Source organism: Echeneis naucrates, chromosome 16 (genome assembly GCF_900963305.1).
Source record: "Echeneis naucrates chromosome 16, fEcheNa1.1, whole genome shotgun sequence".
In the NCBI taxonomy this organism is placed as follows: domain Eukaryota; kingdom Metazoa; phylum Chordata; class Actinopteri; order Carangiformes; family Echeneidae; genus Echeneis; species Echeneis naucrates.
Genome location: NC_042526.1, coordinates 13,019,824 through 13,045,137, shown reverse-complemented (window position 1 = coordinate 13,045,137; position 25,314 = coordinate 13,019,824). Strand labels below are relative to the sequence as shown.

The 25,314-nt window shown below is 39.5% G+C and overlaps 1 protein-coding gene across 3 annotated transcripts in view; it reads right to left on the bottom strand.

Moving 5' to 3' along the window:
- Positions 1-25,314, bottom strand: part of scaper (S-phase cyclin A-associated protein in the ER) — a 53,333-nt gene that overhangs the window by 17,466 nt on the left and 10,553 nt on the right. For 2 of the 3 annotated variants that reach the window (XM_029523341.1, XM_029523342.1), the window contains exons 9-23: positions 24,670-25,020; positions 23,270-23,437; positions 23,080-23,146; positions 22,860-22,977; positions 22,430-22,541; positions 21,866-22,006; positions 21,389-21,544; positions 21,148-21,290; positions 20,978-21,059; positions 20,742-20,894; positions 19,528-19,635; positions 16,076-16,212; positions 11,981-12,046; positions 11,298-11,424; positions 5,089-5,204 (exon numbers count right to left, since the gene is read on the bottom strand). In XM_029523341.1, coding sequence (XP_029379201.1) covers positions 5,089-5,204; positions 11,298-11,424; positions 11,981-12,046; positions 16,076-16,212; positions 19,528-19,635; positions 20,742-20,894; positions 20,978-21,059; positions 21,148-21,290; positions 21,389-21,544; positions 21,866-22,006; positions 22,430-22,541; positions 22,860-22,977; positions 23,080-23,146; positions 23,270-23,437; positions 24,670-25,020 — 2,045 coding nt within the window. The remainder of the gene's footprint in view (positions 1-5,088; positions 5,205-11,297; positions 11,425-11,980; positions 12,047-16,075; positions 16,213-19,527; positions 19,636-20,741; positions 20,895-20,977; positions 21,060-21,147; positions 21,291-21,388; positions 21,545-21,865; positions 22,007-22,429; positions 22,542-22,859; positions 22,978-23,079; positions 23,147-23,269; positions 23,438-24,669; positions 25,021-25,314) is intronic. The other variant, XM_029523343.1, reaches the window with a different exon arrangement.

Here is a 25,314-nt window from a genome sequence, read left to right as displayed (position 1 = left end):
GCCAAAGTATAATGGATATAATAATGAATACATTTTCCCCTCAATTTAATATTTATATACTTAATAGTTCTGACAGTATAGACAAGGTACTGTGTATTTCTAAGTTTTAGGAAATGTAATTCTAGGCATTAGTTGTATTTACCCTGACCTGATTGCCATATTGTGATTAAATCGCTTTACTCCTGGCAGGACAACTCTGGCCCCTTGGCTTCACATTTGACTCACTCAACTGATCTTGTAATGAGCATGCAATTGCTTTGTAACACAGCTAATCAGGCCTGTCTTTGGTCATCTCTGAACAAATGAGGGGCCTGTCAAAGACTGTGTTTGAGTTATGCCCTTACACCAGCTTGTACAATGAACCATCACAGAGATTTGTCTTTGGTTTCCTCCCACCTAATTGAGCTTGATGAGCATGACACCTGATAGTACGCCCTCTCTGGGAATCTCACTATCTCAATACCCCTCAATGACAGCTCGAGCCAAAGATTTTGTGGAACAATTTGGTGAAGTGCCACACCAGACTGTCTCATGTTGCACAAAAACTTTGCAAGGGCTGATGTCTCACTCTGCCTAGGCTGGCAACATATCTTCACCTATGCTATTGTGGGTTTCTCACTGCATCCTGCAAATGGTGCTTCACCATAGCCACTCGGCAACCTCCACATAGCACACTGTAACTTTTACAACAATGTTGTTTTGAAATAAATTTGAAATAAAACTATTGTTGTAAATGGTAGAGCAGTAGGAGTCAATGCTGATAAGAATGGTAAATTGAGAAAGATATATAGAGAAATTAGGCCAAGTGGTAGAAGGATGGAGCACACCTGATACTGCTCCGCCACCCTCTAGCCTTCTGGGTGTCTGCCTGGGTGGCCAACAGACCAACACATGATAAAGTGGAAGCTTGATGGGGTTGGGGGGCGGGGGGGCTGCTGCCACCTTCAACATTTAAACCTACTTTGTTATTTATCCTTGCTTACATATTTGGTAATTTCAGGAAAACGAATGGCAAGCAAAGGGATAAAAGCCAATATAGCTTGCTTTAAAAAAAAAACAAAAAATACAGACATCACTGAAGGGATGATAAATAAGAAGTAATGACATTAAACAGGTTAATCTACAGTTATGGATTTAGTCTTTCAGAATAAAGTCATTTATTATAGTAATAGGCAACTCTCAATGCAGTTGACCACAGAACAACAAGCTTGTAAAAGGCTCTTTATGCTTTTTGTCATTGCCCTGAGTTATCAGCCAGGATCTGTGCTCCTCAACCCATGTCTCACATTTCTTGCCCTCCCTGTGTGTTTCCTATGTGCACAGTCAAGCCTGACTGGAGCAACACTGCAGAAATCTGACCAACTTCCAGATCAGGTTAAGTCTCAGCCTCTTATACAGGGTAAATTTGTGTTCAGGGGAAGAAAAAGAACCCTAAGCCAAAATAAAAGGTGAGGAGCAAAACCATTTCCTTGTGCTGTCAAACAATCCCTTCATTCACTGTCATCTATATGACATTTAATTTGAGTCTGCTGTTGATCTCCCTGATACCCTGAGTACTTCCAAGACATCTACTCTAGCTGTGGTGCCACACTGGCAAAGTATGAAGGAGGAGAAATCTGATGAGCAGTCACACAGCTTCATGCACAAGAACATAGCAGAGCATGTCCACACATATACGTGTACAGATACACACACGCACACACACAAGGTGGAAAACATCCTGAAATAAAACCAATGGTAGAGCAGGTCTGATTTCACAGGATGCACCAGGTCATCTGAGACAGAGGTGGAAATACAAATTGGGTTAACACACAGTGTTAAGGGACTCCTAAACCTTTCTCTGGAGATTGCCTGTTTATGTTCCCTTCGCAGCTTTGCTCTCTCTCTCTTTTTTTTTTTTTTTTGGAAAAATTTAAGCTGAGGATAGAACCAACACCTTACAGTGAAAACTTGCATTAGATTTTGTCAATTCAAACATAATAGATAAGTGCCTCTGATCTTTTAACATTTTTAAGCTGTGTGAAGGCAGATGGAGATTCCATTCCAAGACCATTCACAAGCAGAAAACAAGTGCCTTCCTTATCCTCCCCTCTCCAGTGACACCTATTGGAAGATAGAAGTCAAAAGCCAACTTAATTAAAATGACAGCACAAACATTTTGTTGAAGTAGATTTACAGAAAAAACTGAAAGTTATTTAAAACAAATGTGCAGTGAAATTAATCCTGTTCCTGAATATTTAGGATATTATTGTGCATTTTGAGATATAATCTCTCATCTGAAGTTAATGACAGTGGCTGTATAAACTCTGATCTGGACATTCCAGTGACCACAGGGTTACGCCAGGACATTAGCGGAGCCTCACAGAGGAATTAGCTCATTAATGTAATGGTAACAAGATGGAATCGGCCTCCCCAGGGAGAGATATGGCAGTAGCATCTCCGCGGCTGTCGTTTTTCGTATATCACTCTGCTTATCTGGTAGGAGGAGGTGATCAATACAGCAGCATCACTGTAAACAGATAATGTAGCGCACTCTGGGGCTAGCATCTGTATAGCAGCCCATTAGGCCACATAGCCACTCAGATGACTGATAGAGATAAGCAGACAGTCAGCCTGTGTCCTTGTGTTTCACTGCATCATCAGCTTCCAACTAGACTGGCCTAACTGAGTGAGCGGCATCACATGGTTCAAACACAACCTTGTTCGGTCAGGTATCTGAGCAGAAGTTGTTTTTTCAGAGGATGCTGAAGAAGTCAGCATCCAAGTCAGCAGGTGACTTTTTTGGTGTTAAAAAGGAGAGAGAATGAGAAAGAGAGCTGAATGGGGAAGCTCTTCGGTAGATCATCTCAGGCACATACAAGATCACTGGGATACAGATACCAGGCCTGGAGGACACCTGCAGCTTGGAAAAACCACATCCACAAAGCAATACCTGCTCTGAATCAGTCCAACAAGGACCTCTATAACTGTCTATGACAGCTTACTTTGCACACACAATGTCTGGATAATATGTTCAACATCTGTATTTACAGCACAGGAAAAGCTGTAATTAATAACCTCCTTGTGCATCGGCTAAAACATACATGCTGTTTTTATTAAGACTTAGCTCCCATTTTGATATGGATGCTCAAACTAGTCACTTCTTTTGTAAACTTTTTATATTGTTATATGCTGTTAATACTGTACATACTATTTCACAACAATTAATGATTTGTTTTTGTTAAGTGGCAAATCTGGGCTACAGTAATATTTACCATGTTTACTATGTTTAATACTTATCTTAAAACTTAACTTAAAGTTACTTATTTGTTCTACATTTTCTTTCTTTATTTGTTGAAACGTTGAACATGTAAGTAAAAGGGAAACTTGACAGCAACTACACTAAAGAGCACATTGTACACTGGGAATATTCTCAGGATGAATGACTGCACAGGCCTGGGTTAATATGGCCATCAGGAGCTTATTGGCAGTTCACTTCTCATGTGGCAGAGCTCCCAGGGGTCCAGAACTATGAGCAGCACAGGACAAACTAAGGTATAATGCTCAATTCTAAACAACAAACAACTAAAATAACCTTTAAGTTATTATCCAAAACTCTTTCACAGGCAAACCTGTTTAGCCAGCTGAAAGGTTTACAAAGGGGATCTTATTTGACTAAGATCTTCTTTGTAAATCTTTCACTTCACTATTCTTTTATTATTATTCATACGCGACTACAAAGTTGGAATGGACTGGCAAATTCTAAAAATACATGAGCATAATCTTTGCATTATGCTCCGGACAGACAGAGTGTCAAGAAGATATTTGGACAGTCAAGATCTTGTCTGTGCTTAAGATGACACACCAGGTAAGGATGTGCAAACAACATCAGCAAATGCATAGTACAAGAAGTCAATCTCTCTATTTACGAGTACAACATTTCTTCCAATTCAGAAGTCAGTTTAAAATTTCTCCAGATTGCAATGATTGAAGAAGAGAGTACAAAAAAAAAAAAAAAAAAAAATCAATATACATGTGATGCCCTTTAAAAGCCTTATAAATATAAGAAGCATTTGTCCATTAGCAGAGATTCAGAGACCAGTAAATGCTAATGAATGGGAGAGCAAGGCCATTCGAGTCCATTACAGAGTCCCACTTGCGAGTACAGTAGCCTCTTTGAGGTTATCTACTGGCAGGCCATGCAAACGTCGGACCCACAACTCAAAAATACACTGCACTCTAAATGATAGATGGGACACATGTGCTTTTTCTGTTCCCAGAGAAAAGAATGAACATAAATTGGTTACAGAAATGCTTTCCATTTCTAGAAGGGCAGAGCTGTTGCTCATTAATGCATTTACAGAGCATTTATTGAGATTAAGCCAATGCAAACAGTGAATCACTATATACAACTGAATAAACAATTACAAATTGGGAATAAAGCAGTGTGTTTGCAGTGAGGACAGGATACAGTCAAAGAGTCAGACAGCATACAGAGTGTAAACGCAGTCTAATTGTGATGCCATTTAATCCATAGTTGATGCAAAATTTTAAAAATATATACAATTTAAGCAGCCTGTTATTTTTCTCTAACCATAAAGCAACACCTTTAGTTACTTTAAAATCAAGAAAATTAAGAAAAATATGGATTTTAGTGGCTAGAGAGATAAAAAATATTAAACACAAAAGAAAAAACAAAAACAAAAACAAAACTGTATTTTAGTGGCCTTCTCAATCAAATACTCCTTTATCATGGACCATTCATAAAGGCAGCCCCCAGCAAAGTTGTATCATTGAGGGGAACAAACAAACAAACAAAGCTTAATGTTGTGCTAATTCACTAAGACCACACTCACCCATTACTGGTGGTCTCAAAAACGAGTGGTCAGCATTTCCAAAATAAAATTGTACCAATCATAAGCTTAAGATACAGCTCACCCTGCTGGCTTGAAACAGGAAATTAAAACAAAATACAGGGCACACAAACTCTCTTTGGCTGAGTTGCATTTTAAACCATCGAAAAAATATCCAAGCACACCTTATGCTTTTGTGGATTTCCATGTATCATACTTGAATGTATAACTTTTTCAATTTGGAGACAGTACTCACTTGAGAGGAATACGAGTAACTGCAGTGGGTGTGGACGCAGCAGTGATGACATGCAGAATGTGTTCCAGAGCTGACAGGCCGCCGCCCACTTGGAAGGCAACTTGGTCTGCATTGTTCTGTTGAGGCAAGGACAGAGGGAAACAGAGGTACAGTTAAGGGACAACGAGCTAACCGCTGGACAGGGGATTACATGGCTTTCACCAGGGAGGGAACCTCTTCTTCTCCACAGGGGTGAGGGACTGAAATCTGAAACAAAGTGATCCCTAAAATATTGCTGTTTAATCTCAATGTGCCCAACACAACTCTGCCCCAAAACAGGCAAGTGTCAGAGGAAGCCAAAAGCTCTGCAGGCTCCAGTTAGCACCAGGGTGGTCTCAACTGATGACAACGCAGTTAAGCGCAATGGAGAAAACGCTATGTGAACGAAGAACAAGTCAATTTGAGGAGGAAGAAAACCTTTTTAGAATCCAAGGTTACAAAAAGACATTATACGTTTAACATAATCTATAATGATAATAATGATGATAATCAGTAAAAGTAAAAAATAAAAAAGATTCTGCACAAACATTACTTCACCAGCTTTGTCAGCATTTGCAGTGATTAAAGAATTTTGTAATCCTGTTCAGCGATTCTCCTTCAACCACTGTCCAGCCTGAGATGCTTACAGGAGATAATTTCATATTATTAGTTACTTTAGATCTGAAAGTTCTGCACCAATAGCATGGCTTTATTACAAAACAAACTTCTTAAAGTGGTGCTTTGCCTCTAGTGATTTGGTTAAAATAACGCTTTTTATTCATTTTAATTTGGACATAATTCCTTTGTGCATCAACATGTTGGACAAAAGGATGTCAAATGCCAAAACATTTTAAAGTACATTTTTGCTGTAAATACATAAAAAATATATTGTAATTGCTGGTAAACTCCCCCTTATACAAACTTTGGACAAATGTAAATATGATTTGAAGAATGTTGTTGTTTCTTCTCAACATGTAAGTTGGCTTGAGTGAATAATATTATTTATATGTATGTTAATTATAAAATATGTAAATTAGTAATTACATATGCTTTACATCCCATATAAATGGAGTGCAAGGTAATAACAGCTAATGAACAAAATAAAGGTCACTTTACTGTTGGAGACAGTGACAAAGAAGGTTAATGTCACTTAGAGTTCTTCTCATTCTCAAAGTTCTTTTTAAATTACCTGGTGAGGCTAATGAAATTTTCAAATCCATTGCTTGCAAAATCAAATCGCTTAATTTCAAAACTAGACTTTGAAAGAACTAAACTACAAAATTTTCCACAGAATGGTGCAATAAATATGATTACGTCTGGTCAGCAAGAATTCTATGACAAGCATATTGGTAAAAATTTGATAACTTCACGTCTGTAATCATTTTAAAGTTATGTTCTGAACTTGATAAGGAAATAAGAGGAATTTGTTAAATTTTCCACTTTAAATTCAATTCTTTGCTTCCTGAAATTGTTAAATTTTATTATGCTGACATCCTTAGTTGCAATATAAATAATTTTGTGCATTATTCCAAAGCACTAGATTTATGAACACATACATAAGTAGATAGATCCTTGACTCCTCTGATGATAGAGTAATTGGCTGTAGGTCAGATGCTGTTGCTACAGTATAAATCAACAAGTACAAATCCAGTAACTACCAGACATGTTTGTGCCTGGGCAGCCCAGGAGGAACGGAGCTGGTGGGGAGCTGTTGATGGAGGGCCCTCTGCATACAACCACAGAGTGTTACACTGTAGGTCACTCCACCGAAAGAGGATACAGACTCCTCACTGCTGTGACAGCACAAAAATCCAGCCACTTCACGGTGCTTTTGTTGCACAGATGGGAAGTTGCCAACAAGTCTGAACACATTGAGAGAGAAGCGCTTTACCAAATTACAGATAAGCTCTTCATCTGTCATTCATGCCTGCTGCTGAGGTAACTGCTCCTTGATTCCGGTGTTGGACACACACAGAAGATGACACACTCAGCAATCATTTGGGTTTTGTGACAAGAACATTAACAAACATCCTTTTGCGTTAACATGCATCAAGACCTCATGACTTCCTTTCTGTATGTTGCAAGGAATTTCCATGCCTAATCAATTGGGTCTCACTCACTGAGCTCAGATTAACCTCTCTCTTAACCTTCACATTAACACAACAACCTAAAAGCCTCAAGGCTAAATGAAAAAAAAAAAAAAAAGGCAGCTCTTTCATAGCAGCTTATCAAATGGTATTAAAGGGGGTAACTGAGACTTGCCTAGTCCTGGCTGTCTCCTGAGAAAGCCATACAAGAGTTGCTTGGCTAGTCTGTGACTTTTCTCCTCTGTTGACAGATTTATCTGTTGTGATGATAGAACAATACCAGTGAAGAGGATTGGGTTCAATCTGCCTGACATATTATCTTTAGGCGGTCTACTCTACACATGCAATGGACTATAGAAAACATAAAGGCATTTAAGTATTACTCTGAGATGCAATTTTGACTAAAAACCTACTGCTTAAAACAAAGACTTTTTTATGTTAACAGCTTGGTCAATGTTGAGTTTTGTGCCATGCAAAGCAGCTGACTTTCTAAGCAGACAGAAGAAGCATCTGGTGATGATGATATGTCCTTTCTACACACCACCAAACTAACCACGCAGTTAAACAGAAATCATGTTTGTATGTAATTACAGTGACAGTGTATATACACAGTAATGCTGAATTTGAATACAAACCTAACAAGATGAAAGCAAAGTTGTTGTGTCTATAAAAGCAGCAAAGATTCAAAGACTACCTTCCCAGGAGACAGTTACAATAAAGATTAGCCACCCACTGTTCTAAAATTCCTGCACTGGGCAATGCACTTGTTTTAAGCAAAAGAATATGAGAACTAATTATCAGTCAGATCAGATTGAAGAAAAACAGACAAACAAAAATGTTCTCAGTGAGAAAGCAGACAATCTAATTTCTCAAAATGTAGGAGGGTTCCTATAAGTTTCTCTTTGTGTCTGGTCACAACCCACCAGAAGCCACAACAAAATGTAATAAGAGAATGAACAGCTAATTTTTCTTCAGAAAAAAAGGGGAAAAAGTGAGGCGGATGGCTCCTGAATTATACAAAAGGAGGAATCTTATTCAATTATTGGCCAGGGTGACCATTGTTACCCCAGCTGATGGGAAGGCTGGAGCAGCCGGTATTTCCTGCCATAGTGTCCACAGACCAGCAGACCAGCCAGATTGCATTTTGTAGTCTCTTCCTACAAGACACTTTAATTAAAGCAGAGAGCAAGTCATAGACTTAGTTTTCCTGCCCCACTAACAGATGGGCAACAACTGGCAAAGTTCATTAAGAACCTGCTTCAACTTAGAGTCACAAGTTTACTCCTTCACAACCAAAGCCTAACAATGACAGAGTTCAGTATGACAGATCACCCTCAAAACACATGAATTTCATCATTATACAGTGTTTCAAAAGCCTGAAAGTGGTAAACAAAGCTCTGAGGATTGATATAAATGTAAACCACAACAAGGCTGCTGGAGTAAACATTTTAAGGTTGACTATAAACTTGTGTTTACAAAACATTATAGCATATGATTTAGGACACTGTTGGAGTGCAGACGAACATGGAAAATGGATAATTCTACAAACTCTGTTTATTCTATAAAATGAACCAAGATTAATCAAGGCAAGCATGGCGCAAAATAAAAGCTGCCACAGAAACCACAGACAGCCTCTAGTTGTAAACTTACACACCAAGAAACACAGAATCATTTCACTCCCTATTGGTCTTGTGGTGAGGAAACGAAAATAAGACTGCTTAGGAAGAACTGACCATGTAAAGTAATGCAGTACAATACAAGGCTAACTTAGCTAATATTGGTAGCTCTGCTTGAGGAATTAGAATAATTAGCTAAAATAGCTAATTATTTATCTATTAAAATTAACTAAATCAAATCAAGTAGTCAGCTATATATTTCAGGAAAAAAAAAAAAACCTGACACAGTTTCTTCACAAACTGATGATATTTCTCTTTGACATTGTATTGAGACAGATCATTTAAATCAGTGGGGAGGAGGAAGAAATACGATCCCAGTAGTTTCAGTTCAATGACATTATCTGCCAAGGCCAAACACTTGCCATACAAGCAAGAAACAAACAAACAATATAGCGCTATGGAAGAAGATTATTTCCCTCATCAAAATTAAACCTTTCCAAACTGTGTGGAATGTGGCTCACTTTTGCTCTCTTTGACAGAGCTCGGACATGGCAGATCTGGCCTATATCTTTCAGTCTGGCATAGGCCAAAGCCGAAAAACCCCCATTGTCCTGCCACTCTGCTTTTACCTACCCCCATTTCCCACCAGTCCCACTGGTTGGCCTAACTAGTCTTAGACAGCTGGCAAATTAAAATGTAAATACAGTCTACAGCCTATGGCTCTCAGCGTACCATGCTCCTGACAGTTTCTTAATGTACATGTCATACATGTGTCCTTTTTCTTAGCAGGCTTTAACTGAAAGCAGTGGTAAACACTGGGAAATATATAAATACAAGTGTTTAATAATAAGGCAAGCATGTAGCAAAAGAAAAAAGAATACCACATTGGGAAAATTGCTCTTTTCAATCACCCAAAGTAAAGGAAAAATCAAGTTTGGCACAAAATAAACCATTAGAGGCCACAGAGGGAGAAACACACTGAGGTCAGAGACTAGACATGGCCTAGAAAGCAGGAGAGGAGAGAGAGGAGTGGAACCCAAACAGCAGTGCAGAAGGGGAGTGTCGGGTGTTGTCTAAGGAATTAGCAGAGAAAGTGGAGACTGAATCAGATATGGGGGAGAAAAACAAATCTTTAGGTGAGTCAATGACATGAGAGATGCTTGTTAGGTCAAATAATCTAAACGGTCCTGACTTGAAGTGACTCAGGGGCCAGACAGCCATGCTGACAGAGACTCTATTTATTTGACTTTGTCCAGGGATTAGAGAGGGAAGTGTTTTCCTGACTGCCTCATGGGCCAATCACACTGGCCCATGAGGCAATCCATTCAGCTTTAGGGAAGGATATTTCAATAAGAAGCTGTTGAAATAAAACTTCACAAAGCTGTTTAAAAAAATGTCCCTTTAAACTGTGGTAGAAGACACAGCCAAAGCATCTGATCAAAAGCTTGATCTTCCTCTTTGCCAACAACACCACTATTAAATGGAGCATGTTATTCCTGTGGCCCACTGACCTCTGACCTCCCCCTGGGATTATGTGGCGCTAAGGGGAGGAGTTCTCACATAGTGACAGCTTGTGAGCTACTCACATCACACTGGTCTCCTCCTCTCTCCTTACAGGATGCTGTGCCACCCACCTAAGCCATTTCTTTTTTTGTGTCTCAGGGGAAATTCAGTAATAGCCTGTGCAGCCGCCCCCTCGTCACTGATGGGACATCATAATCTGTCTATGCGCAAACTCAGATGCATGCACAGTCGGATGTTAAGATGGCTTGAACCACAACATGACAGGAAATTTATTCCTCATTACAGGAAGTGGGCTGTATATTCTCCTCATCATAAACACCATGGCAGGTGTTTTAGTTCCTCCCCTCAGTCTAAAATTAACATGAGTTTTACTGTAAAAATAATTAAATAAATAAGAAAAAACTAAACACAACAAAAATGCATATTGCAGCACAACCTCTGATACAAATGTTTCATACCCACTATAGTTATAAATGTTTGCCATTATATCTGACAATTATATGTATTTGTAAAGCTGTAAAGAAGTGAAAAATGCTCAACCTCAGAAGAATATCTCTTGCCTTGCCTTTGTTCAATCAAGTCCTGTGCTTTTCATGTGGAAATCCAATTTAACATTGTCTAAATAGTGACATCTGAGTCATGCAAGCCACACAGAAAGAAGACAATGCTTGCTCTCGTGCTAGGACACTCCTCTATTGGTACCATGCGGACAGTGAAAACATTGCTAATCTGGTCCTCATTAGTCAAAAACCAAAGGCAAGTTGGTTTGGAGTAAGTGATACTCTACCATTGGGTGAGTGAGATAGAGGGAGCCAGACAAACACAACTCATCACTGAAGGGACATGTGAAAGGATTAGCACAGCCTGTGCTCTACTGCAAATTGTTGAGTTGACAGCAAAGTAATAAACAAAGAAACTAGGATTAGAAGGTTATGCAAAGCAAGAGAGTGAAGGGCAAACAAACCTGTTTCTCTAAGATACGAGCAATCTCTCCCAGTGTTCTATCCAAACCAGACACTTTGCTGTTGGCCCACTGGCCGCTGTCTTGGCCCTGAAGCTGTTTCAACAGGTCCTTCACCAGGCGCTGCAACCTGAACATACAGAAGCCAATCGTAATTATAAAAACTCTTTACAGACAATAGTCTGTTTTCCCCTTGCCTCAACCAACCTATTGTCACATCATTTAAATTGAAACTACTATTTTATTGATCTACAGAATGTTATCTGGTCTGACAAGCAAGTCTTGTTTTGTATCTCATTACGTATTTGATTGACTAATAAGTTATTTATTGTTAAAGTCTAAATGAAAATTCAGACATTCAAGCCTCTCAAATGTGATATTATGTTTGTTAGTTTTCTTTAGCAGAGGAAAGTCAAAATATCTTGGGACAGCTGGTCAACAGAAAAGGTTTCTTGAACTAATTTAAGGAGAATAATTGTAATTCAAATTCTGAGTCAGTCATTTTCACTGTTTTATGATTTTAGGGTTAGGGTTATGATGTAAAAACAGAAACAAAAAAAGAACCCTATAAAAAAATCTTTTATGACCAAAAGGGTTACGTTCTGTCCTGCACACAACTTTATAATCATAAGAGTAGAACAAATGAATGATGTAAATCTCCAAGTTCAGAAAAAGAAAATACTTACTTGGCCTTGTACGGGGAGTCAGGGACCTGTGACTTTGCCTCCATTGACGTCTCATATTCCTTTGCCCTGAAGAGGAAGACGTTGAAATTTTTTTTTTGAATCCCAGGAAAAAAAAAAAAAAGTCTTCAATCTTTCAGTTAAGAGCACGACAGATGACAGTGTAAAGAGGAAAGAAAAAGTTCAAACTCAGTCTGTTTATTTGGCCTGTCAGCTATTCACCAAGTAACTCAGCTTAAAATAATTAGACACTGGCTCTGTGGGGACAAGTGCTTTGCTGCCATTGACTCATATCTCCAAGACGTAAACCTTCCTTTAAATCCTCCTGTCTTTGACTTTTATTTAGCAAGGTGGCTCAAGTTTCTTACTTCATTCACTGTCATATCAACAGTTAATGAGATTCAAGGAATGTAACCAGTGTTTTGAATGGTTGACTTCCTTAAAGGTCACCGTCATTTAGGGACTGGCATCTCTGTGGCATTGGTCCAAGAATGTGTGTGTGTCTGTGTGAAATTGTGAGGGACTCTATCTACCTGTCAATCAGACATTCCCAGACATGATAACTAACTATTGATCAGAGTTGGAAGGAGCAACTTCCAGTTACCTGTCTCTGCACTGATAGAATCAAACACTTCCTGTAAGGTGATGGGAGATTTGTTTCGGAAGACCGGTCTGGACTAAAACCTGATTTGGTATTTACATTCTCTTATATTGAAGGACAGCAACTGATAACTCACTACATCTCTAGGCCAGAGCAATGTGACCCTAACACCTTTCAAACTGCTCACTCCAGCCATGTATTCTAACATTTAGAAAGATTTTAATGTTATCACAAATCTGTTGCTCCATTTTTTTAGCTATCTGTCCTGATGTAGATGTTATAAAACTACATATAGTCTTGCCTTATGAAATAGTAGCCAGATGTGGAGTGGCATTTCAAATGAATATGAAGGTAGAATTAATACATGCAATCAGCTGTTTTACTATCTACAAAAAAACAAAATGTGTACAAAGAGCAATAGACTAGGCAAGGCAGTCTTCAGTTAAACTCTAAATTAAGTCATTTTCTTTGTCTCTGTGTATAAGTAGCAGGTGCTTGCTTAAAAGAGGGCTTGAACTATGCATGCCCCATTTGTCATTCACAATATTACAATATTAATCTAACCCCAACCCTAACCCTGACAGGTTCATACCTAACCAGGTTAAACAGGAAGAAATTGCAATTCATTATTGTCTCAAGCATCCCATGTGAAATGGGTCTCAGGCAATAAATAACAGTGATCAGTAATAAGGGAGAAAGCACAAGTCTACGTTGTAGGACTACATGAATTTCACAACCCAACAAATCTCAGATTATTTCTTTAAGAGAGACATGTGACTCACACAGGGCTGATGAATATACTGCAGAGAAGAGAGAGTAAAGTAAACATTATTTCAATGTCAATAAAAATAAGTAAGGGGAAAAAAAAAAAAACAAAAACCCTCCGCTCTATAATACTTTTATAACCCTTTAAAATACACTGTGCTTGGCCTTGGTTTATCTAGTAGATCATTGTGAAAATAGTGACATCCTTTACTTTAATTTTCTATCCTATTAAAAAAATAAAACTAACTAACTAACTAACTAACTAACTAAATAAATAAATAAATAAAAATAATAATAATAATATAATAAATAATAATAATAATGTTTGGGACTAAGTCAAAAGGGTTAAAGACATCCATCCATCCATCTTATACTGCTTTTCCGTTTCCGGGGCATGGGGGTGCTGGAGCCAATCCCAGCTCACTATGGGCAATTGGCTCAGAATGTGCAAACTCCACATAGAAGAGCCCCAGGCCAGGAACCTGGGGGTGGGGTGACAACACTAACCACTACGCTGCCATGCTCTGCCATACACACACACGGGGGGGGAAAAAAAAAAAAAAAAAATGGGTCTATTGAAGGTTCATGTACGTATTTTCATTTGCAAGTAGGAGCATCCCTAAGGTCAGCTGGCTGAGTATCATTACTTCAGATATAGAGCCATACTACTACCACACACACAAACAACATAGCTAAAGGCAAGTGTACAAGAGCCTAAGTGGAGACTTTGGTTTCCAAGCTCAGAACCCATCAATAACTTTAAAGGGCAGGCTACTTACATTAAATTTTTATAGAGTATTTTCCTTCTATTATTAAGTAACATAAGCCAAGCAGCAAAAAAAAAAAAAAAAAAAAAAAAAAAAAAAGGAGGGGGGCTAATATGTGAAATGTCAGACTGGGGCTACATGTTGGCCTAGAGAAAAGGCTGGTGAGAACTACTCACATTTTACGGACACCATACTGCACTCCAATAAAATGGCTCATTTCCACCTGGTGGTGAAACGGCTCACCTTTATGTTTACTGGGGCTCTGTTATTTATGACCTCTGAAAAGCCTGCTGCCTTTGAGTGCAGTCTCAGCAGGGCTGCTGCATGAGTGACAGTGAACAGACTCAGATCGTGTTGTCACTTTCTCAGAACCGCTGAGCCTCACAAAGCCAAAAACAGCAGCACTGAGAATAAAGCACTGTGGCAGAAAATATGTGTGAACCACAGCTCACTCTTGTTCCCTTGTTGAATAAATACTTTCTCAGGGACAGCATAAAAACTCGCTTTTTAGAAATATCACTCATGATGATATCATTATAAGAGGTTGGAGGCTCTCATAGGATTACAAAGTGTCCCCACACCCATGGAAGGACACTGATAACAATGGAAAAACTCCATCATAGTCAGAGTTCAATTTAAGATTTATGAAAAATGTTCTAGTGAGACCATCTACATGGGGCTGCTCACCAATGCTGCTCCTCCTGCCAACTATTCTGTAGGTAAGACACATTAATAAAAATAACACTGAAACTGATCACATATTTCCATTTGTTCATAGAAAAAGATATAGTGTTAATCCAACACCCAAGGCTGAGCTGAAGAGGCTGGAATGGAGACTTGGAAGAACAAATATCTACGGTACTGCATATAATGGCGATAGGCCATGGAAGGGTAAATTAAAAATAAAAACAAACAAACAAAAGTTTAAAACTGTATCAAGTGGAACACTTGTGTTCAACTTTTAAGACCGCATTATCTTAACACCGCTCATTATATTATGAATCGTCTAGGACTGCACTTACAATGCATTTTTCAGCCTGAGCAGAACACACAGATTTTACAATAAGTCGCTCAACTTCTTAACTACCAACCATCCAATTGATGCAAAATTTGATCATGGTCAAGTTGGTCTGCCCAAATGCTTTATGCTCTTTTGGTGGTGTGTTGAGCGCTGTGTTTATTTTTGTTGCATGTTTTTGCTCTACTGAGTGAAGTGTCACTTATTCCTATTCTTAGACCATCTTTAAAACAAAACATTACCTCATTATTAACAGTTATGTTAATGTTAGTGATTCTACCACAAATTAAAACTAATACTGTCATTAAGTTTGCTAAATTTCCTTTCAGCATGCATGGTTCCTTCATGTCAGTATATCAGAGACAAACAAAATTAACCAATCTGAGGCGGTATGGTATCCTCCCTGTATCAGTAACATGGTACAATGAATATTGTCAACGTGGTGTCTCTGTACTCTCCTCCCTGCTTGTTGTGATAGCCCGGTTAACTGATTGAGCTGAGGTCCAGGTTCTGACACACAGTAGCTCTGCTTCCTATTTGTTGATTACTATTGATTTTTTTTTGATACTTCATTTAAAAATCAATAACTCAGAAGAAGAAAAATAGCCATGCTTCATACATACTTTAACAAACATCCTGTAAACTGAGGAAGGCTTCAGGTTTGGCAATGCCATGGTAGCAATTTGGAGGAAAGCTCTTTACAGGTGAAAGCTGGAGCCCTACACATCGATTTGCAGTTTTGTTCCCCAATCACAGAGAGTGGCCATAAATTAAGCTCATCTGTGTTATCTTGTGGACATCCAGGATGCACATAGCATCTGCTTTCTATCTCCTTGTCACTCATAAAAAAGTCTTGGCACAGTTTTGTCCTCTATGGCTCTGAGAGGATGGAGAGAAGGACAGACACAGACTGATGAGACCAAACAGAGGGAAAACTGATTTGTTACCTGGAGTTCATCCTTGCTCGAAGCTTCTTTGCCTTCTTCCGTGCCTTCTGCCTTTCTTCTCCATCCTTCGTGCTCTCAGAGGAAACAGAGCTGTCCGTCACTATATCCACAATGTATTTTTTCAAGGAAAGATGTTCCTAGAGTAAATTAAACAACAATACATTAAAAGCATTCAAAAATTATGGAATTTAATAAATGTATTGTAAAAGAGAACAATAAATGTATTGTATGACATAAAGACCTACACCTCTCAATAACACCACTGTATCCTCTAATTACCTCCAAAATAGCAGTCTTTTGAAGGCAACCACCATGGACATGCTAAAGGGTTGGAGGTGTTGATTCCTGTCTGTCCCAGGCAGATAATTCTGATATTTCCACCAGGAGAAAGGGTAATGTAACCCAATTTGAAGAACATGATGCATGTGCAAGAAAGCAATTACCCAATTATGCTGTCATCTAGCACCCCAGAGAATTGGATGGCCTCAACATATAAAGGGTTTTCCATTCAGCAGACAAGCTAAACCGGTGTGTGGGATGCCATACCCTTCAGATACAAGAGTTGTCTGTGCACCTGCTGCCTGAATAGACATTTTCACTTGAGACTGTTGCAGGGGGGCAAAAAAAAATTGCTGAAAAATTCAGTTTTCTAAATTAGCTTTTTACTCTGCGGAACATGGTCATACACAAATAACTGTCCACCCAATTTCGAATTGTTGGGTGACAGATTATCTGTTTGCCTTTTTCTTGTGGTTTTTCGCCACACTGGTTAAAAGTAGATGGGTTCCAAAAGGAAAAAGTCACAATGGAGAAAATGTTTAAAATTATAATGTGACGGCAGTTTTGGGGATTCTCTACTTGTCATCAATGCCAGCAAAATATTTAAATATTGCAAAGATATATGTATGACTTGAAGCAATGTTTTCCTGGGCTTTAATATTGATCACATATGGATGGTTTGAGCAATAGGATAGTGATGACTATCATTTAGCCTTTTTAGAAGGCTGAGAAGTAAAATAGGAGAAAAGGGCCAACAACAACCTTGAAAAAAAAAATTATGTTTTCTAAGGAGGTTGTGTGTGTCTGTATTGATCTATGCACAGTTCTGTCCTCTCCTCTCTGGTACTACAGGTCAGTTATGACATATGACCGTAGCTGTCCCTTACTTGGGAGGCAGCTGTTCAGTAATCTCTCTGAGAGGGTATCCTGTGCAGCAGACGCTCACTTAATGGAATTGTTTCAGTAACACATCCAAAGCATCTTTGCAAAAATCACACTGGTAGCATAAAAGGTACCTGAAATATTAAACTGTCCTGTCAAATAGAGTATAATGCTGACACGCAGACTATGATCCTTTAGTAAATAAATATATAATGATTACATCCCATTTCCTGTTGCTAAGGGGTTGGTCTAAATGGAAGTCGCATAGACTGCGAGCATTTGAGACGATTAGACTCGATAACAGACAGGTGTCTACCATTGAACCATTGTGACAAAACAGCGAAGATGATGGCCTTAGGCCAGTGCTACCACACAATACCACAGATTGCCTCTGGTGGGAGTAATGTGATACCACTTTAAACATCTCTCCCTTTCCCTAACAAAAACACACATCACAGATCTACAAAGACAGCCTACACAAATACAAATTCTATGGGACATGCTGAACTACTGGCTCTTCTGCCATAAACCAAGAGAGGTACCTTTCCATTGGATGTGAAACAAACTTATTTTAAATGTTGGTTACTTGGATATGGTACCATTATGCTGGATTGAGAGACCATTGAGACAATGGTTTGCATGATGTTTTTGTGATAAACTTGTTGCTATTAGTAGCATTTGAGCAGGGGCCACATAAAATAATAGCAAATTAAAAAATATCTAAACTAAAAAACTACTAATTTAACTAAAAACTGTTAACTGGCTATCTCTCCTAACAGCGGCTTTGTTGGGTTAGGGTTAGACCACTAAACTGTGTGTGTGTGTGTGTGTGTGTGTGTGTGTGTTTGGGGGTTGCTTCAGCTGGCGGCGTGGATATTTCATCAAGGTTCTTGTTCTGTCATCAGCAGAGGCTCACAACAAGACTGCTAGGACCATTCAGCGAATTTGGGAGGTCAGCTCTGATACCCTGAGCGGCCTGGTGATCCCTCTACTGGCTGTTCTTGCCAAGCACTCCAGACAAGCAGAACAGAATACAGACTTCTATAAATGAAATCTCTTTCAGGCTGTCATGTCCAAAGGTGATCAAAGGTGATCATAGTATTAAACAAGACCTGACAGTGATGAAAAAAAAAATTATTGCAATCCCATGTTCTGTCCTGTGAAAAATCATTATATTTTCAATTTAATTCAAAATGTGAGAAAATTACTAAAAATGAGGGCTCGGGCATTTGCTGCTCTCTTCTCCACAAAAACTATGAAGTGACCTCTGCACAGTAGAGCCAACCGTGTTCATTTTAATTAAAAATCTTTCATAGCACAAAGAGTTATGGAGCTAAAGTCTGTAAAATTGTTGGCAGAAGCATGAATGAAATGGTGAACACTGAAATTAACTTTGATATAAATAACTATAAATAAGTGGACATATAAGTCAATCTAAACAAGTCTCTAGACACAATTCTATTGGAATATTTGATTAGCTTCACATAATGTAATATAATAAGAAAAAGTAGTTAAACATATCTAATGACCAATAGCCCAATCCAAAAATAACCTAGGAAAGGATGATTTGTTGGTTCAGCAAGAGTGTGAAATTTAAAGAATTTACAATGAAAAATAGAGAAGGAATAGAGCAAAGCCTGAATATTCCAGTTATTGGTAAACTTATACCAAAGGGGACACATTGCTAATGTATATAAGTAGTGGTCAATATGAACTGTTGGACGGATGGACTGGCAAAGTGCTACCTCCCAATGCTCTGTTTATTATGCTTTCAAACAGAAAAGAAATTTCCTGCATTTGGAAAGGAAATAATTTAGAAGGAGAGGGGTTATCAATTATTTCCAGCTAAAAAAAGCTTTGAATGAAGGAGATGTCAGGGCCAAAGGTGCTGCGTATAGCACCAACAGTTGTCAGCCTAACAATGAGTGTCGCTGAGAAGCCAATCTCATATTGCAACCTGAGAGGTTACCTTGCATTAACGAGCTGCCTTCCCATGGAGGGCAACGCATGACAAAAACAGCCTGGAGACAAGAGGGTGATGTCACCTCCTCACTGGAGCACTGAACCCTGACTGTGTAAATTTCAAGGCCCATTTACAATCTCACAAAGCTAGCAACAGCCATGGCAGTGTATAAGAGGACACATAAACAATAATAAAGACCACATCATAAAAGAGAATCGCTTTTGTCAACTGCTCTTTGTCTTTTTACATGACACAAGCAGCAGTAGAGAAGCACTCTTGGACGGCATGAGTGGATGTTTGTTCCTGGCAGGGTATTGGGGATACGCACCACTTCCTCATCAGAGAGCTCCCTTCCCTGGATGCTGCTACTGTCTCGCACAGCCTGTTGGTGCCTTTTGCCCTTGGTGTGGCTGAACAGGTGCACCTCTGAGGTGATCTGCAAACACAAACAAAGTGGTCAGAGGTTACTTCTGCTGACACAATGGAAGCAAAGCCTGGAAAGGGTCAACAGAATCCCATGGGATGGGGGTGAAACAATATACAATGAGGGATTTTAAGCGGGATGCGACCGCATCTCTTCTCAACATATATATATATATATATAAAAACAAACCCAAGCATAGGGAGAGGAAAGATGATTTGTTGCACATGACATTATGCAAAACATGGAAAAGATGATTTTATGGTTGCATTCCATTTTATCACTTTATCCATAAGTGAGTCTTCAGCACAATAGAATTGAGCAGGTGACACCAGGTGATTTTGTCACTTAAAAACAAGTTTTAAATTTGAAAAAAGCATTTTGTCTTAAATATGTCCTACGCTGCAGTGGACCTCACAGTTGAATAAATGTAGTACAGGTCTGAGAAATGGTTACAACAAAAAAACAAAAAGAGTTGCTTTCCAATCTCTGGAAATAAGCCCATTTAGAATGGTTTGTTTAATGTCATTAAATAAAGTGCTTTCTGCTGACCCATCCATGATCCCTGGTGTCAGATGCTGGCCAAGGTCATCTGACATTTTAACAAGATTTCCAAATTCACCCCCTGAACCCCCTTCTTTATCTGATGCTGGTTTGAAAACTCAAGGTGTCCCACCATTGTTCTCATGACAGCCGGTCCATCAGAGATAAATGTGTCTGTGTATTGAATTTGTTGCCTGACACTTGAAAAAGAATAATCACACCGAGCCATAAATCTCTGTTCTAAGAGTCTGTGTTTAATCAATGCTGTTAAATCCTCATTTAAATGTGCCCTCTTGCAAAAATCCTCTGAATCCACCTTCCCATCAGCAATATGTTTTTACAGCTTGCCAAAATAACACAGAAAAGTTGCCCAAACCACCTTTTCCTCATATTCAAGTTTATCAAACACTCATAAATATCAGGTTAGGGTGAAGGTTAGGGTTTTTTTTACACAGATTGAAAAACAGTAACAAGGATTTTTTAATGTCCCATATATGCACAAGAACAACATCCATAGTGGTTGTAAGATTGAACAAAGCGTTACCAAGTAAAGGACACTAATGAAAAACTGTACATACCACAACACAGCACAGGGAGCACTGTTTCTTGCGCTCATATGGTGTCAGTTTGGGGGCGTAGTCTGTGTTAGCATGTCGACCACTGCTAAGCTCAGCAGCCTTCTCCTTTCTCTGCTCAATTTGCTCCATATGCCTACGGCTGCTCTCATCGTGCTGTGGAAGAAACCAGAATGTGAAATGGGGATTCTAGTTTGGTTTCTGTGCCTGAGATACAAGCTTACACGATATGAAGTTACCTTCATCTGAATTTTCTTCTGTAGCTCCTCCATGGCCTCCTGTTGAGCAGCACTAAGAGCAGCCAGACGTTCCTCTCGGTCTCTACACATACAGAGTCAAACCATTGTGCAGTCTATCACTGAAGGATTGGTGCAGCAACTTCTGTATATAACACTCCCATACAACAAACCTTGCCCTTTCCCGAGCTGCATCTTCTCTAGCTTTTTCTTTTTCCTGTCTCTGCTGTTCAATGCGAGCTTCCTGCTCCTTCCTCCGTATCAGCAGTTCTTCCACTCTGGCCTGCCGCTCTGCTTCCAGGACCCGTTTACGCTCCTGCAGAAGTAGTTGGAGAGACTGTGAATGTACCTAAATCTGAAAACCTGCATTCTTTATTGAAAATAGATTTTTAATGGAGATTTGTTTTGTGTCACCTGCACAGCCTCATCTCTGGCCTGCTTCTCCTCTTGTCTCCTCTGCCTCTCTTCTTGCAGCTCATTAAGTCGTTGTTCGTATTCATTTAATTTGGCCAGGGCATCATGCCTCTTGTTTTGGGCTTCAAGAGTGTTAATGAATGCAATTTCATTCACCTGGGCAGACACACATATACTTATGAATCAGGGTATAAACAGGCAGATATTACACACAGAGTGTAAGTTTGGTTGCTGAAAGCCTCAACATTGAAACCTATGAAATGTATTAAAAAAAAAAAAAAAAAAAGAAAAGAAAAGCCAACAACAACAAAAAAAACTAAACAAAATAAAAACAAACGCTTTCGCGTGCTGGGAAAAGTGTGTTTATGTATGAATGTAATGTAACACTATGTAAAAACAATCATGGCTGCAAATGTCTGACTTTCCCCAGCTCACATAGACTAATTGTTACAGGTTTTCAAGGGTCTCCTCTACTACCTTGGCCTCTTCTTCTTGGGCTTTTTTCACAATTGCCTGGAGCTGCAGCTCTCGCTTCAACTCTGCATGCAACAGCTTTTCCTCCATCATTCTCCGACGCTGCTCTAACAACTCCTCCTTCCATTTCCTCACCTCCTTCTCCTGCAGGAAGTGAAGAGTGAGAAGCTACAGTGTTAAGAATTCATGTTCTCTAGGACAAGAAGGACAATGGATTCTTGATTTATCAGTTGCTACCCTCTCTCCTATGTCCTCTTCGGGATTAATGATAATATACACCACTTCATACATTTATGTGGTTAATCCTGATTAATTCTAGGACTCACTCATCCGCTATGGCCCGGAGAACAAAAACAAACTTCATGAAAGGCTGTTGATTTTGGCCAGGGGGTCTCCCTCACAACTGCCTGTGGCCAGCTGGCTTGGATGCGACTGAAGGCGGTTATAATATTTAGTGATTCTATCGGGCAGTGTGGTGACAGAACCTCTCATTGAAGGCCAGCCTGGTCTTAGCTTGCATGAAGTTTCTTTGGGGCTCTTTCCATCAACTCAACATGGCTTGCTCACCCTTTCTAAGAGCTTCTGCAGCTTGAGAGTCTTTTCCTCCCGTAGTTTGTCCCTCAGCTGCTGTGCTTTCAGCTGTTTCTCCTCATGTTTCTTCTTTGACTCTGCAATGGTTCTGTCAAAAACATGATAACAAATCATTCATCTCTTTCTGTGTCCTTATCAACAATGTGAAAGGCAGACATAGGCTCCGCCTGATTTGACGCTCTGGGTGGTAACCTAAAAAGAAAGAAAGGTCAGACATAGTAAGTGGGCCTTTGACTCTAAGGCTGCTGGTTTAAATCCTTGTCAAAATAAGATGAGTGGATTGGAAATGAGTAAATTGTGGTGGTGTTCAGGGAGGCACTAAACAGGAAGAGGAATATATTCCAGTGTGTAAAGAAATGAACTAAAAATTTATGATCAACAAACAACTGAATATATATTTTTGCACCTTTTGCGTGAGGGTGAGGACAATTTCTCATGCATATGGATCCCATGTCCAGGGGGCCGAGCAGGCTCCTCTTCCACCATGTCCCCCCATGAGGTATTCTGACGCCATGGCTCCCGAGCTATGGGAATGATAAACAAATAAAATCAGCAAACTTCAATACATTAAAAGAATTATCAAAAGAATAAAAGTGCAGGGTTCATTTGGATGTTGACCAACATACCATCATAATCTGCCAACATGTCACTCCAATCTATATTTGCTCCACAACCTCCATTGCCAATGCTAGCCTGTAAAGAGCAGTAGTGTATCCATGTTAACATAGAAAAAGTAAAGCATCAAAAGGAAAACTCTAATTCGCAGCAAAACAAAAAAGTGCAAAATATTTTTCTGTATAAATGACTGAATCTTACAGAGAAGTCACTTTCATTGTCAGTCTCCAATTCATTGTTCTCGGCCTGAATCTCTCTTGTCAGTTGCTCTTCCTCAGCAATGGCACTGGCGATTGCCTCCTCATTGGCTTTCTCCAGGCGGTCAGCAAGCTCCTCTTTCTTGGCCAGGACTTCTGCCATGGACTGGGGCTGAACACACGGCAAAGTTACTACCTCATACACAGATTTCACACTTCATAATATTATGTTGTTCAAACCAACATACACCGAGTCAAAACAAAAATATAAATACAATATCTTAAAATATTCTGAAGATGGGCCTAATATTTTTCTCTCCTACGTGCGTATTGTTTCAGTATAACACAGTCCTGCACTACCAGGACAGTGCATGTGATATATTTTACTGGTCACTTATTATAAATGTATAAATAAACATTATTTATCATCCAAATTACTAAATGTGTAACCTGTAATAATACATTTTAGGTTCTGTGCAGTTGGTCTGATTCAAACTTGGGTGCATAATTCACACTTTTAATATATAGAGGAACCCCATACCATCTCAATCACAGTTTGTAAAATGCATCACAAGAATCACAAGTGAGGAAGCATTCAATGGTCATGCAAGGCACGCTGACTGTGAGGATGAAGAGATGGTGGAAGGAGGCGGCTGATGGTTTTGCTTTGTGGAACTGCACATTTCATTCAACTTTTTAAATATCTGTGGAGTATGCACAACATGAAAATAATAAGGAATTGACTCACATAACTCCATTGCAGGAACTCTTATTATAGATATAATTAAGGACAACTTTTCTCAGCATGTCTTTTACATGATGTTTGTATGGTAAGGTTAAAAAGTCTTGGGCCACTTATGTACATGGTTTTCTTTTTCTTATTTTGAGGCCAAATAACCTTCACGACAGAGTTTTTCTTTTCACAATAGTTCATTGAGCACATGTCAAAATCTAATGGTTTCCCACTTAGAAGTGTCGGAATCCATAACTGTGTGAAACACTGTGTTTACTGACTCCATGATCCCTGACAATAATGACAAAATCTGATGTAAATGATGTTTGCCAAAGAAATACTTGACAAGTTAAATACAAACTGGAAAAACCAGTCCAGGTTTGGCAGCAGTTTTTCCACAGAATTGAGGCTAACTAAACTTTGTTGAGAGATTGTTTTTGGTAAACACCCTGGGAGCACTTGCTTGAGTACAAAAGCCATGTTATTCACAGCTATTCTTCACAATGAACTGTGTTATAACAACACTACACAGAGCTAAGCAGTCTTGCCTGCACATTTGGTCTAGCAGTTTCTTAGGACTGACTTTGTTTAGGCGGTGAAGGACCTTTGGGAGATCCATGGTCCCCCACTCCCCGCCCCCTCCCTCTGCTCCTCCATCTCTCAGCACTCACAGTAGAAAGCTCTGTGGGGTCCAGCATACTCTCCAGTTTCACCGCTGCCATGGGAGTCTCAGCCTGTCCTGGAGCAGATGTGGCCATGCTCTGTAACGCGCCCCCCTCAGCCCCACTGTCCCCCAAGTCCAACAATGCATCAAGCCCATCCAACTGAGGTGGCTCTGGGGATGATGAGAAGGCCAGAGAAGGGACTGGGACTGATAAGGTAGTGTCTGTTGGTGCGATTGTGGCTGAGAAAGAGGTGGGCTCTGGGGCTTGGGGAGGGGTATGAGCTGCTATGGGGGGAGACACGTCTTCACAGGGTGCGTCGACACACTGCCCCAAGTCTTGTACACGCTCTGCTGGGGGCTGCACCGACAGGCATACACAAACACACACAAACTCAATTAAATACATGCATAGTTCAAGCTATTTCCTGACAGCAATAACACACACACACACACACACACACACACACACACACACACACACACACACACAAACACACACTCACGCACACAAAAAACAACAACAACAAAACAATCACACCAATCAACGGACAGCTGAGAACACAAATGCATGCAGAGAAGCTGATACTGACATGCCTTAGATATCCAATTCTGATTAGAAAAAACAAACAGGTTAGAAATACTGATTTGTATT